Raw genomic sequence first — 15,785 nt, 5'->3', positions numbered from 1 at the left:
GGCAATTCCACTGCGTATACCACCAAAACCATTGTCAAATCACCAACTCCCTGCACTAAAAGAGAAATCTCAGCTCCTTTTAGTCAAACAAGCAGTAGTAGAAGTCACACTAGAACTGGAAAACAAAGGAGTGTGCTCCATTTACTTTTTAGTGCCGAAAAGGGGTCAATCAAGCTAATATCATCAATGTTTGACTTTTGATCAATTGGCAAGTAAATTCTCAGCAATTCAGAATGCTGGTCTTCCGGCAAATTTTTCTACACATCAAAATGAGCGAGCAGCTATGTTCCGTAGATCTGCAGGATGCTTATCTTCACTTTCGTTTTCACACAGCAACACTGAATAAGCTTGTTAATCCTCATAGGAGATGTTCACTAGCAGTACTCCATCCTTCTGTTCAGGCTAAATTCTGCCCCCATTATGTTCTCGAAGTGCATGGCAGCTTGCATCAGTCTGAAGAAGAAGAGAATAATTGTTTATCTTTATGTTGACAACTGGTTCTTAAAAGCAGATTCTCAACAAATGGCAGCTCAAGATTTTGAAACCACATTCCAGCTGCTGAAAAGCGTAGGTCTGAATATAAACATGGAAAAGTTAATCACAATGCCAGTCCAATGTTTTGTATACTTGGCAGCAAAAATATATACAAAAAGAGAGAAAGTATATCCTTCAGCAAAGTTTCATCAATCCAAAATAAATTGTTGAATCATAATGAAAAGAACAGTCCTAAGACTCAACAGGTTGCCTCACTCTTGGGGCCAATGGGGTCCAGAAGAAAAACAATTGGGAGGATCATATAAGCCTTTCGACCTAGGCTAAACAACACTAGCATGGTGGTGCAACAATAAGAACCACTGTATTGGAAAATTCTTCCAAAATAAAATTCTAAAACAGACCATAGTGACGGATGCCTCACTGTCAGGAATGGGAGCTCATCTCAATCACCTGACAATCCATGGCCTTTGAACAGCCAAAGAAAATGCATTCCGTATCAGTCTACTAGAACTGAAGACAGTTCACCTTGCTCTTGAGATTCTCTCCCATCTCTGGAATCAAAGAACATCATGATTCATGATTCAAACAGAAATGACAACCACCATGAATTACACCAACAAGCAAGAGGGGACAAGGTAAAACAGTTGTCTCTTCAAGCAGAAACAATATGGCTTTGGACCTTGGCCAGAAGGATCACTCTGACAGCAATGTGCATTCCAGGATCCCAGAACCAGGAAGTATATTTTCATAGTTGTTAATTTTTCCTTAAAGACAAACTCATCTGAAACATCTTCGGAGAATGGGGATTCCTATCTTATTTGCCACAACATAAAATGCAGAGACTTCACACCCAGGGCACCAGAACATAACAAAGCGAGCAATGTTCTTTTGATCAGTTGGTCAACACAATTTGTCTACTCCTTTCCTCCAATGCAAATCATACTATCAGTGATTTCCTCCAATGCAAATTATACTATCAGTGATTGTGAAGGTTTGCAAACCTGAAATAAAAATGTTTCTATTAGCATCAGATGGCCGAGACAGGGGTGCTACCTGAACCGTCTACATCTGTCAGTTGTACATCACAAAAGACCAGGTCTTTTGACCAGACTTTAGTGCCAGGTCCAACGCCCAAGACTATAGTTCTTTAATTTGACGGCCTGGCACCAGAAGTAGACAGTATAGTCATCTAAATTTTCCTCAGGAGTGCATGGAGATACCTAAAGCAGCAAAGTACTCTTCAAAAAGATCATGCTATGCATTTAAATGGAATAGATTCTGCATCTGTTAAACAGTATAGGTCACAATCCTATAATGTATTTATTGGTGAATGTACATGCTCTAATATAGCTGAGCACTATACATGGTCAAAGGCAAGCTTTAAGTAAGCTTGTAATATAAGAGAAGGGGACTGTTAATGCGCTCTGATGGAGTGTTCTTTAAAGAGGGGAGTCTTCAAATTTTCCCAAATTGTAGCAGCATTGGGGTGGCCCTGATAGATATGGGGATGTTGTTCCAGATCCTGGGTGCATAGATTTATTTAATCACTGGAATCTTAAAGAAAGAAACTAGCTGCGGTGATTTTCTACATTCCATTATAGAGACCCAGATATATACTTAATTACCCAGCAGCTTATATATTTGATTTCTTAACTTGATACTATATTCAAGTGTTTATAACTATAAATGGCGACCCCGTAATGCAGAAAAAAAGATTACGTGCCTGCATCCTTATACTGCATTGTAGGAATATTCATTTAAGTCAATAACTACCCAGCCACTTCTCCACCTGCTTTAATATTGGGAAATAATGTATTTTCATCCTCTGTTCTATACCATAAAAAAAAGTTGATCTGGGAGGCAACTGCCGGTACAATGCACTCTGGGAAGGACTGCCAGTCAAATTTTTTTTTTTTTTTTAAATATATTTATTTGAGCAAAATTCTAAATAATACAAAGAACTAAAATATTACAAATGACATACATAATTAAGAATCGAGTAATACACCAAAACTTATAGAGTCATAATCTCAGGTTATATAAACATAGTAAAAAAAAAAAAGAAAGATTAAGAGTAAAATCTAAATAAACACAAGGGAGAGTAAGGGAATTTGTTCACAGGAACTGTGAACGGGGAGTACTCCAAATCCCCTGGACTAACTATCAATAAACATAAGAGGAGTATCACCTACAAAAGCTCAAGGAGCGATCTGAGTGGGTAGATAGGATGAGAAGAAAGTCCTTCTTGGATTATAATAAACCCCTCACTCACCAACCTGGTTGGTGACATGCTTCATCATCGGGGTCCACCCTGATAGCCGAATGCCATCAGGGTGTGCTTCGACACCTGAAATACAGTGGAGCAGGTTTTTTTGTGTGTGAATAGTGCAAAAAAAGGGTGTTAAAAATTGTCCTGGTATGACTATTGTTAATAAAGTTTATTTCTAGACTACTGGACAATATTAAAAATGTGTGAAGGATACAATTACAGTTTGTTATGACCGTATGTATCTATGTGTGGGAGGTCTACATGTTTCAACCCGCTGATGGAAGTTGCCGGGTTTTTTTCAGGACCAACGGAAAATGGGTGGTCAGAACACACTAATGCTCTGCCAGGCCTAGATTCCTGTTAAAACTACTGACAAAAATCTGCAGTAGAAAAGTCACTCAGACCCAGATGGGTGAGAGAGACAAAATGGAAGAGACCTGTGGAAGAAGAATAGAACATTTTGTTACAAGCCTGTAACGTTGTGCAGTGCTGTCTCTCACGTGTCTTTTACTCTGTGTTGAACCCAATCAGACCAAAGATGAGCTAGACGTGCCCAATGGTGGAAAATACTACCAGTGGCGCAGATATTAACAATTAGTTCTGGCACACCTATCAAATGGTGGTGTGCAGAGTGATCAAAGTAACATTACTACCTCTTACACTCCACGAATGCTGGTGCGTGACTCGGCTGTGTTCACTGATACACCTATCAAACAATGCTAGTGCACCTATCAAATGGTAGTGTGCAAAGTGATCAAGATATCATTATAGACAGGAGTTTCTCACACTCGACGCTTATTGGTGCGTGACTCGGATGTAATCATTTACACACCTATCAAGTAGTGGTGTGCACAGTGATCAATAAAACGTTATACACACAAGTCTCTTGCACTCCACGATTCCTTTGTGCCTGACTCAACTGTGCTCACTCGCAGCATGTTGAGAAAATAACGATGTGAAATTCAATATCCTTCAGGCATCACTGACAGACAGGACTCACAAACATATAAACACACAAGAGGAGACCTGGGAGTAGCAGGACTTACTCCTGTATTAGGGTCTCTCGGCTTCACGGGGTTGGGTGGGAGTTGGCCTCTGGTAGGGACATATTCTGCATTAGGGGAAGGGTTAAAAATCGTCAGATGCCGATAAAGCTTCTCCGCGATGGAAAATGACTCGTAAGGTAAAGTCAGACGTTATTGTATAGGAAATTACTTACAGTTTGCCAGGAAAGAGCGTATCCGATTACCTATGTGCCTCTCCTGCAGCCACCCCGCACTGAAATTGCGAGCTCCGCGGCTTCTTCAGACAGCTGGGCGTTTCCGGGGGGCGGAGTCACGTCAATGAAATATGGCGTGAGGCTCAATACGGAACGTGTCTGGGGCCAAACAAGGTGGTTGCTAGGCAACCGAGTGACACAACTATACTGACGGGCAAGGGTTCGAGGCCCGGGGCCGGAAGAAAAAGGAGGGATACAATTACTAGTTAGTTCCTCGTAAGGCTCATGGGACAATGCAAAAATAGATTGTGGAGCAAGTAGGTACTCGATTATTTGCAATTGAGTTCCAGGCATGGTCTTAGTTAGTAGAAAAGGATAAGGATTCATTTAATGCATAGGGGCAACTGGAATAATCCTGTCTGTTGGCCAAGCGTTCGTTTGGCACAGGAACTTTAAGTGTGAGAGATAGTAGAATTACTACTAGCTGTATAGCCCTTAGGTATAATGTGGCTGATTTCTTTGATTGTTTACCAGTTAATCAGTACAGTGATCACAGGACTGTGGCCCATAGGAGGTTATCATTGAGCCCTACAATGTGGGTGGACAATCTATAGATCCATCTTTGGGCCAGATGTAGGTAGCCCTTTACTGATCGGAATCGGACGAAAATACCGATTTTCGGCCGTTTCCGATCGGTAAAGGGCTATGGAGATGTAGGGGCACAAAATCTGTAATTTTATCGAATCGTTATTATTACCGAATCGGTAATAATTACCGATTCGGTAATAATTACCGATTCGGTAATAATTACTGAAAATGCTATGTGGGTAGCCAATTTTCCATTGGCACATGGCTTACAGAATCGGTATTTTACCATGGAATACAAATCCATGGTAAAATACCGATTCCTGTGTACATGCACATCTGTGCATGTACACATGTGCCATGTGACAGACAGACGTGCCTTTAGGGCATGTCTGTGTGCCACATTGCACACATGCCCGTTTTGGGGGTGCTAGAGGGTGTTAAAGTGACACCCCCTGCACCCTTGACAAATTCGGTATTTACCGATTCGGTAAATACCGAATCGGTATTTGAATTGAATCCTATGGGCTTCAAGCCCCATAGGATTCTATAGCAAATACCGATTCGATATTTACCGAATCGGTAAATACCGAATTTTTAAGGATTCAGTAACATATCCAGATGTTGGGACCTACATCCCATTTACCGATTTTGAAATACTGAATCGGTAAAATTCGGTATTTCAAAATCGGTAAATGGGATTTACCTACATCTGGCCCTTTGTTCCTTCTCGTACAGGCGTTTTTGTACATTGGGTCCTGCTGTCACTTGTTCAATAATTGTCCATACCATATCATTTGGTGTATGGTTACTTTCAATGAAATGGTCGGTCAGCTTGGTCGCATTTTTCTTGCACCTGATGGTACTATGGTGCTCGCTGATTCGCTGCTTTATTTTTCTGGTGGTCATTCCTATATACTGTTTTTTACAGATGCATTCGATCAGGTATACCACGTTGCAGCTGTTGCAGTTAGTATGGGACATCTGTCTCCACACCTTGCCTGGTTCAATCTCAAGTGTCTTGGTATTCCTGGTTAGGTGACAAACGCTGCAATTACCGCACCGATAGTGTCCTATTAATTTTGGCATACCCCATGCTTCAGTAATAGTCTTGTTGTCATCTGTCTTTTTTTCTCTTGGTCTGGTATTAACCAAGGTGTCTTTCAGACTTCGTTGTTTTTTGAATGAGAATAGTGGTTTCTCCCAGTGCAGATTGCCTGTATTTAGAATTGACCAGTGCTTGTTAATGCTCCTTGTTACTTGATTTGAAATGACATTGTATGTGGTTACACAGGTCAGCGGTATGTTTTCCTCTGAAAAAGGTTTCTTCTCCAGCAGGTTCAGAAAAGGGGGTGGTGATGAACAGAGTGTCTGAATTAAGCAGACCACTCTTACCCGGTCCAAAGATCAGGGCTTGATCCATCACCGTTATTTATCTCACTGCACCATCCCAGCTCAGAACCTGGCTATATGAAAATCAGTCTGTCCCTGGCCCAGTGCATCATGGGAACAAGGCAGACTAAACTACCAAGCCAATTCTTCACCAGAAAGGAGACAAGCTACCGGGGACCGGTTTCTGGTATTTCAGCCGTCTTCGGCCCAGCTTGCTTGAATCCTGATGGTGCAGTGAGAAAGGAACTCATGTCTGAGTATACTCTGCCACACCTATAGTGGCCAAAAACGATTCAGAAAAGGGAGTGGTGATTTATTATTTATTTATTTTGAGTATTTGTAAAGCGCAGCTGAAACCTTGCAGGCTTCCTGGCGCTGGAGAATACTCTACTGAAGGATAGACCGGAGCAACTATTAGCGACTCCCGGCTTCCGCCTCAGGAGTGTTCTCGGGATACAATGATGAACAGAGTGTCTGAATTAAGCAGACCACTCTTACCCAGTCCAAAGATCAGGGCTTGATCCATTACCGTTATTTATCTCACTGCACCATCCCAGCTCAGAACCTGGCTATATGCAAATCAGTCTGTCCCTGGCCCAGTGCATCATGGGAACAGGGCAGACTAAACTACCAAGCCAATTCTTCACCAGAAAGGAGACAAGCTACCGGGGACCGGTTTCTGGCATTTCAGCTCGTCTTCGGCCCGGCTTGCTTGAATCCTGATGGTGCAGTGAGAAAGGGACTCATGTCTGAGTATACCCTGCCACACCTATAGTGGCCAAAAACGATTCAGAAAAGGGGGTGGTGATGAACAGAGTGTCTGAATTAAGCAGACCACTCTTACCCAGCTCAAAGATCAGGGCTTGATCCATCACCGTTATTTATCTCACTGCACCATCCCAGCTCAGAACCTTGCTATATGCAAATCAGTCTGTCCCTGGCCCAGTGCATCATGGGAACAGGGCAGACTAAACTACCAAGCCAATTCTTCACCAGAAAGGAGACAAGCTACCGGGGACCGGTTTCTGGCATTTCAGCCGTCTTCGGCCCGGCTTGCTTGAATCCTGATGGTGCAGTGAGAAAGGGACTCATGTCTGAGTATACCCTGCCACACCTATAGTGGCCAAAAACGATTCAGAAAAGGGGGTGGAGATGAAAAGAGTGTCTGAATTAAGCAGACCACTCTTACCCAGTCCAAAGATCAGGGCTTGATCCATCACCGTTATTTATCTCACTGCACCATCCCAACTCAGAACCTGGCTATATGCAAATCAGTCTGTCCCTGGCCCAGTGCATCATGGGAACAAGGCAGACTAAACTACCAAGCCAATTATTCACCAGAAAGGAGACAAGCTACCGGGGACCGGTTTCTGGCATTTCAGCCGTCTTCGGCCCGGCTTGCTTGAATCCTGATGGTGCAGTGAGAAAGGGACTCATGTCTGAGTATACCCTGCCACACCTATAGTGGCCAAAAACGATTCAGAAAAGGGGTGGAGATGAACAGAGTGTCTGAATTAAGCAGACCACTCTTACCCAGTCCAAAGATCAGGGCTTGATCCATCACCGTTATTTATCTCACTGCACCATCCCAGCTCAGAACCTGGCTATATGCAAATCAGTCTGTCCCTGGCCCAGTGCATCATGGGAACAGGGCAGACTAAACTACCAAGCCAATTATTCACCAGAAAGGAGACAAGCTACCGGAGACCGGTTTCTGGCATTTCAGCCGTTTTCGGCCCGGCTTGCTTGAATCCTGATGGTGCAGTGAGAAAGGGACTCATGTCTGAGTATACCCTGCCACACCTATAGTGGCCAAAAAACGATTCAGAAAAGGGGGTGGTGATGAACAGAATTGTGGCCATTGATTTGAAATCAATGGCCACAATTCAACCCAGCTATGTATCAAGGCCATTACAACCAACCGCCACCTCACTTCCCAATGTATGGATGGCAACCACCTTTCCAACCGCACTTCCAACCACCACCTTACCAACAAAACCAATTCCGGCCTCCTTTTTTAGCCAGAGGCAGGCGGGGAAAAGGAAGAAGACAACAAAATCAAGTACACTGGGAGGAGGAAGACCCAGTGAGCGGGCAAACCAGGAGCAAAGCAGGGACAAGCAACACGAGACCCTAGTAACAAACCTCTCCACTAGACCTTTGTCAAATATTGAAGAAAGCGTTCTTAACAAAGGCCTAGGTTTTGTCCCAACAGCACGTTTGGATAAATTCCAATTGCATTGTGAACTTGCCGTTTTTTTTAGAAAATTGAGACTCAAGGCCTTTTTTGAAAAACAAGTAACATCAGAAGGACCTGAAATACCAAATGAGAGTGGATTAAGAGCCAAATCTTCATTCACTCCGCCGGCCCACACTATTCCTGTAGAATTGATTACCTTCGAGCAGGCAATATACAATGACGTTGAAAAGATGGAGGCCACATCACAGTTCAGAAACACAAGTCACGCGGAGAACATAGCAATATCGAACCTCCAGGCCTGTGATAACATCATTATCAAACCCACTGACAAAGGCGGCGGCCTAGTGGTAATGGACATGGACACATACCGGGAGGAGTGCTTACGCCTGCTGAGTGACACAAGGAATTATCAGAGGCTGGCGTCAGACCCCACAGCTGAACTTAAATCAGAAATCTTACAACTGGTTGAAAGTGCAGAGGCCTCTGGCAGAATATTTAAACAGGAGGCGGACTATCTATGTACTACTGACGACAAAATACCGTATTTCTACATTCTACCCAAGATGCACAAAGGTAGATTACCGCCCCCTGGACGTCCTATTGTGTCGGGCATTGGTTCCTTACTAGAACCTTTGTCGAGATTTTGTGATTTTTTCCTAAAAACTATTGTCCAGGACACCTCAACTTACTTACAGGACACGAAAAGTCTGCTAAACCTACTGCAGGACATAACTGTGAATGATGATACAATTCTATTGATTTTTAACATAGAAAGCCTATATACTAGTATACCACAGGATGACACAATAACAGTCCTGGAGGATACACTAAATAACACCACCTGGACATTCAGTACACCCAGGATGTTCGTTCTGGAATGTGCCAAACTAGCGCTGAAACAGAACTATTTTGAGTTCGAGGGTGCCCTTTACCTACAAATAGGGGGCACGTCTATGGGCAGTGTTTTTGCTCCTAGCGTGGCAGGGCTATACGTTTACAATTTTGAACGTAAATTCATCTTAAACCATCAAAACCCATTCGCGGACAACATAAAATTCTGGCGACGCTACATTGACGACGTCCTTGCAATATGGGAAGGACCTACTGACAAGCTCCACGAATTTATCACCTGGATAAACACCTGTGACCGGAACCGGATATCCCACGAGGATTGTCAACAAGTGTCAAAAGCGTGCCAGGAACCAGCCCAGAGAGGCCCTGCTGGAGAAGAAACCTATTTCAGAGGAAAACATACCGCTGACCTGTGTAACCACATACAATGCCATTTCAAATCAAGTAACAAGGAGCATTAACAAGCACTGGTCAATTCTGAATACGGGCAATCTGCACTGGGAGAAACCACTATTCTCATTCAAAAAACAACGAAGTCTGAAAGACACCTTGGTTAATACCAGACCAAGAGAAAAAAAGACAGATGACAACAAGACTATTACTGGAGCATGGGGTATGCCAAAATTAATAGGACACTATCGGTGCGGTAATTGCAGCGTTTGTCACCTAACCATGAATACCAAGACACTTGAGATTGAACCAGGCAAGGTGTGGAGACAGATGTCCCACACTAACTGCAACAGCTGCAACGTGGTATACCTGATCGAATGCATCTGTAAAAAACAGTATATAGGAATGACCACCAGAAAAATAAAGCAGCGAATCAGCGAGCACCGTAGTACCATCCGGTGCAAGAAAAATGCGACCAAGCTGACCGACCATTTCATTGAAAGTAACCATACACCGAATGATATGGTATGGACAATTATTGAACAAGTGACAGCAGGACCCAATGTACAAAAACGCCTGTACGAGAAGGAACAAAGATGGGTCTATAGATTATCCACCCACATTGTAGGGCTCAATGATAACATCCCATGGGCCACAGTCCTGTGATCACTGTACTGATTAACTGGTAAACAATCAAAGAAATCAGCCACATTATACCTAAGGGCTATACAGCTAGTAGTAATTCTACTATCTCTCACACTTAAAGTTCCTGTGCCAAACGTACGCTTGGCCAACAGACAGGATTATTCCAGTTGCCCCTATGCATTAAATGAATCCTTATCCTTTTCTACTAACTAAGACCATGCCTGGAACTCGATTGCAAATAATCGAGTACCTACTTGCTTCACAATCTATTTTTGCATTGTCCCATGACCCTTACGAGGAACTAACTAGTAATTGTATCCCTCCTTTTTCTTCCGGCCCCGGGCCTCGAACCCTTGCCCGTCAGTATAGTTGTGTCACTCGGTTGCCTAGCAACCACCTTGTTTGGCCCCAGACACGTTCCGTATTGAGCCTCACACCATGTTTCATTGACGTGACTCCGCCCCCCGGAAACGCCCAGCTCTGTCTGAAGAAGCCGCGGTGCTCGCAATTTCAGTGCGGGGTGACTGCAGGAGAGGCACCTAGGTAATCAGCTACGCTCTTTCCTGGCAAACTGTAAGTAATTTCCTATACAATAACGCCTGACTTTACCTTACGAGTCATTTTCCATCGCGGAGAAGCTTTATCGGCATTGACGATTTTTAATCCTTCCCCTAATACAGAATATGTCCCTACCATAGGCCAACTCCCACCCAACCCCGTGAAGCCCAGAGACCCTAATACAGGAGTAAGTCCTGCTACTCCCAGGTCTCCTCTTGTGTGTTTATATGTTTGTGAGTCCTGTCTGTCAGTGATGCCTGAAGGATATTGAATTTCACATCGTTATTTTCTCACCGTACTGCGAGTGAGCACAGTTGAGTCAGGCACAAAGGAATCGTGGAGTGCAAGAGACTTGTGTGTATAACGTTTTATTGATCACTGTGCACACCACTACTTGATAGGTGTGTAAATGATTACATCCGAGTCACGCACCAATAAGCGTTGAGTGTGAGAAACTCCTGTCTATAATGATATCTTGATCACTTTGCACACTACCATTTGATAGGTGCACTAACATTGTTTGATAGGTGTATCAGTGAACACAGCCGAGTCACGCACCAGCATTCGTGGAGTGTAAGAAGTTGTAATATTACTTTGATCACTCTGCACACCACCATTTGATAGGTGTGCCAGTACTAATTGTTAATATCTGCGCCACTGGTAGTATTTTCCACCATTGGGCACGTCTAGCTCGTCTTTGGTCTGATTGGGTTCAACACAGAGTAAAAGACACGTGAGAGACAGCACTGCACGACGTTACAGGCTTGTAACAAAATGTTCTATTCTTCTTCCACAGGTCTCTTCCATTTTGTCTCTCACCCATCTGGGTCTGAGTGACTTTTCTACTGCAGATTTTTGTCAGTAGTTTTAACAGGAATCTAGGCCTGACAGAGCGTTAGTGTGTTCTGACCACCCATTTTCCGTTGGTCCTGAAGAAAACCCGGCAACTTCCATCAGCGGGTTGAAACATGTAGACCTCCCACACATAGATACATACGGTCATAACATACTGTAATTGTATCCTTCGCACATTTTTAATATTGTCCAGTAGTCTAGAAATAAACTTTATTAACAATAGTCATACCAGGACAATTTTTAACACCTTTTTTGCACTATTCACACACAAAAAAACCTGCTCCACTGTATTTCAGGTGTCGAAGCACACCCTGATGGCATTCGGCTATCAGGGTGGACCCCGATGATGAAGCATGTCACCAACCAGGTTGGTGAGTGAGGGGTTTATTATAATCCAAGAAGGACTTTCTTCTCATCCTATCTACCCACTCAGATCGCTCCTTGAGCTTTTCTAGGTGATACTCCTCTTATGTTTATTGATAAGAGTAAAATCTCCCTAAAAATATACAATTCATAATCCTATTACAAGTAACAATTAGGCATTTCTTTTTTCATTGTACCAAGCAGTAATTGGAGCCCATATCGCCAGTCAAATGTTTCAATGGACCGGCAGTTCTTGTTCTCTGTTTTCTTTTTTTCTTTTTATTAACTTTAACTACAGTTTTGAAACAATTATAAGCAAAGCGACTGAGGACAAGACAACATTATATCTATATACAAGACATTGAATGATCTCTAATTGGTGCGTGTATCAGCTAGTTTGCTCACAATTATTTTTTAAAGTTTTATTTATCCACAATAAACTGGGCATCATATGAAACATTATAGTATAAAGCATGGACTGTCCCAACGTGTAGACATGCTTTAACATTTTTAATTGAGATGTGGTACCTTCAGTGATCTGCTCAAAATTACTTAACTTGATTAAATAGACATTACTAAGTTGATCACTCTGAGAGAGTCATATTCACTTCCTAATCTGCACGATATTTAATTTGTGGTCTCACTGTTGGTTGCCTATATCGACCATGTAGGTATGTTGTGGGGACTGTATGTCTCTGGCCCGGGATGCATCTGGGAGTTAAAAGCCATATGAATTAGTATTCTCAGCAGGTGACCAGATCACGTAGCCAATGTATACAGTGGGAGGTGGGGGGTGGAGGGGGGGGGGGGGTAAATCTTGCCTCTCCAGTGCATAGAAATTCTCTGTTTGCCTAGTAGTAGTGCCATAGAGACAAGTTTACAAAATGGTTTAGAAATTTCTTTGGCATAACCCCAGCAGTATCACCAGAGCATCAGATGTCAGATCTGGAGTGGTCATACGCCGTAAATCTCGCAGAAGATACTGCCAGTAAAAGGGTATTATTGTGCAGCACAGTGACTAATATTTGAACAGGACTGCCATGCCAGGGCTGACCTGTTCAAATTTTCATGGATGCATTGCATAGTAGCACTTCCCCCTACCCCCTCCTGAGGCTGTGTACAGATTATGAACCCATGAACTTATAGAATATGCCAACTTAGCTATAGTAGAAGCAATCATCTGCAGACTGTATCTTTATTATAGCAGAAGCAGCCCAGGGCGAATGAAGTAGTTCAGCCAGCATGCGTGTGTTCACCCTCTCCATACGTCTATTAGCAGCATATTGGTCCAGGCATTTAACATCTCAATAGGCAGCGTCACAATACTGCAGTCTTATGGAATTGAGCTCAGCGAACTGAGCAGTATTATAGTACCCAGGTTTTTCCTGCTCTAAGGATTCTATCTTGGTCTCTAGTCTGGTAAGTTATCCACAGTAATTTCCTCCGGACATCCTGAACAGCCTGTATGGAATCTGGAAAGAAGGATATCGATGCAGCCTCATGTTATATTCCATTCTTATTTCTTGTCATTTGTAGAATCTTGTCTTTGTGTTTTCTTGGTCATGCACTGCCTGCCAGCATCCCCCACATGTGCTGCCTAGTCAGTGCGGTCCACTAGGCACAAACCACACTAGCACTTCACCTCACCTAAAATTGTGGTTCAAGCTGTGAACACCTCAGTTTATTTTGGCTGGAACTAAGTAGTTGAACATGCCTTTTGTCTTTTCATAATCAGCAGTGAAATATGTAGTGAATTGCTCATGGCAAGCAAGCATCTAAGAACTTTCATATGCACTACATAGGTTCTTGATTATTCCATTCATGAGAAAGAGCAGGGCTTCATCTGTAGATTTCTAAAGCCATGAAGTATTCATGAAAATCAAAGAGCAGCCACTACATGTGCCTTATGCATTCCCCCTGACTCTTATTTTTTCATTTGTGGGAATATCTATTGTCAATATTTTTCAAAATTGTGCTACATTTCTTTTAACCAGCATTAGAGATTCTAGATTTTTTGAGGGGCTGCAGCAGGGTTTCTTGATGGATAATGAAGCCTGTTCCTCAATTCGTAGAGAACCAGGGTAGGATATAGCTGTGAGTCTCCCAAAGGCACCAAATGTTTGTCTACGGTATCCAACATGAATGTTAATATTAAAAACATGCATGTATGACAGTAAGCAAACCAAAGATAGAGAAAAACGTACCCTTAAAAGCACTTAGAGACATGAACAGGGAAGAAGAGGCAGTGATGCTCTAAACTGAATTTTATGGTAGATCGTAATAATTTCCTATTCCTATCTCACTTTGATTCAAATACTTTATATACAGTATTCCTATATAAAGTTAAAATTACACCTGTAAAACTGGTATTCATTCCCTAACCTGCTCTAAGAGAAAACCAAATTAAAAAACTGTCAGGATCTGATCCTACTACCTTCATATTAGACTATTACTAGATGGATTCTTAAAGCATCTCAGTGGCCCACAGTATATAAATATTGATCCAGTGATGAGGTTTTCCCACCTATTACACCAACCTAATGTGATCTGCAGGTTCAAATGTTCCTTATCAGCACTATTGCCATTCTGTAGCAACCTTAGTTCATTTACTGTTTTTGACTCAACCATATCAGTAAAACGTTTATTCCATGCAACAAGTGTGAAAAAAATTGGATCTAGTGTTCACCATGAAACACTGCCGAGTTCCTTACCAACTCATACCCTAGTCTCATATTGTCACCAACAGCTCTAGGACTATTGTCTGCTAAAACCATGTCTAGACGCCTCCTTTCCAACACTTTGTTTATGTTCATATTAACAGTTTTCTCCTCAAACGACTTATGAATTACTCTATAACCCATTTTGGTTGTGGATCTCCAGTCTGTCTTCATCTGTAATCATCGCTTCAGAAAGGTGTCCTCCATGTGGTAACACTCCCTTCTCACCTCAGCAAGTATCTACCTAGTCTGGTTGCTCTGTCTCATTATTAATCCACTGGGTAGACATTGGTTAAAAATGCTCAAGACCATATCCTGTTTGTTGACATTCTACAACTCTCCCAAACCTATACTGTTTCACAGAATTTCGGTGCTCAGTGTGCATGACTTTGCACTTAATAGGCTTGATCCCAAGCCTCCTTCTCCTAGGTCACTTCCAGCTTTTCTACATCATACAGCATGCTTTGATCTCCTTGCCGGGTGTTGTTGGAGTTTTTTTTGTACCAGTTTCTATGAGGTTCTCAGAAATTTCACTTATGAAGACACAAAATTACACTAAATGAAACACAAACCTGAGAAAATCCAATTGTTGCACCTTTTCTTGGAATTGACTCCATTTACCAGTATAGCTCGCATCCTTTTGCTCAGCCAGTAACTGAACCTTGTTCTCACCTTAGTACTCTCCTGAAGACCACATAGATTGCTGTGCCATGATATCTTTCCCCACTACTCCCAACTGTGACCTCTGTTGCAGTTTGACATGACCTCTCCTTTATTAAATTATGCTCCTGTGGATATTGGAGCATTTCTTTGGTTCTTCCGTACTTCAGATTTTGGAGAAGTCTAGTGAAATATCCAGAGCTACTATTGTTACAATGATCACTTTATAATTTGATGATAACAGCCTGTGGGGTTTTACAGGTACGACAGCTGCAAGAGAATGCGGCCCAGCTGCGTACGGTGTATGCTGGAGAGAATGCGGACGCTATTGCTTCCAAAGAACAGGAAGTGATGCGTTCATGGAAGGAACTGTTAAGCTCCTGTGAGGACTGTAGACTACAGATCACTACCACTACAGACAAAATCCGGTTTCTGGGAATGGTGAGGGACCTTATCTCATGGATGGAGAGCATCATCTGTCAGATTGAAGCAGCAGAGAAACCCAGGTATGTCCTTCAGCCAACGCAGCTTGGTTTCACTGTGGAAAGGTATTTCAACTCCCCAATGGTAGGCCTCGATAAGCTT

General features: G+C 42.6%; 1 protein-coding gene across 2 annotated transcripts in view; it reads left to right on the top strand.

The window, feature by feature from the left end:
• The window catches only part of SPTBN4 (spectrin beta, non-erythrocytic 4), a 1,634,043-nt gene that overhangs the window by 1,077,709 nt on the left and 540,549 nt on the right, over positions 1-15,785 (top strand). For both annotated transcript variants that reach the window (XM_086938241.1, XM_086938242.1), the window contains one exon: positions 15,462-15,706. In XM_086938241.1, coding sequence (XP_086794367.1) covers positions 15,462-15,706 — 245 coding nt within the window. The remainder of the gene's footprint in view (positions 1-15,461; positions 15,707-15,785) is intronic.

The sequence above is a fragment of the Lissotriton vulgaris genome, chromosome 9, assembly GCF_964263255.1.
Source record: "Lissotriton vulgaris chromosome 9, aLisVul1.2, whole genome shotgun sequence".
In the NCBI taxonomy this organism is placed as follows: Eukaryota; Metazoa; Chordata; class Amphibia; order Caudata; family Salamandridae; genus Lissotriton; species Lissotriton vulgaris.
Note: the sequence above shows the minus strand (reverse complement) of the source record. Positions and strands in the feature narration are given on the sequence as shown.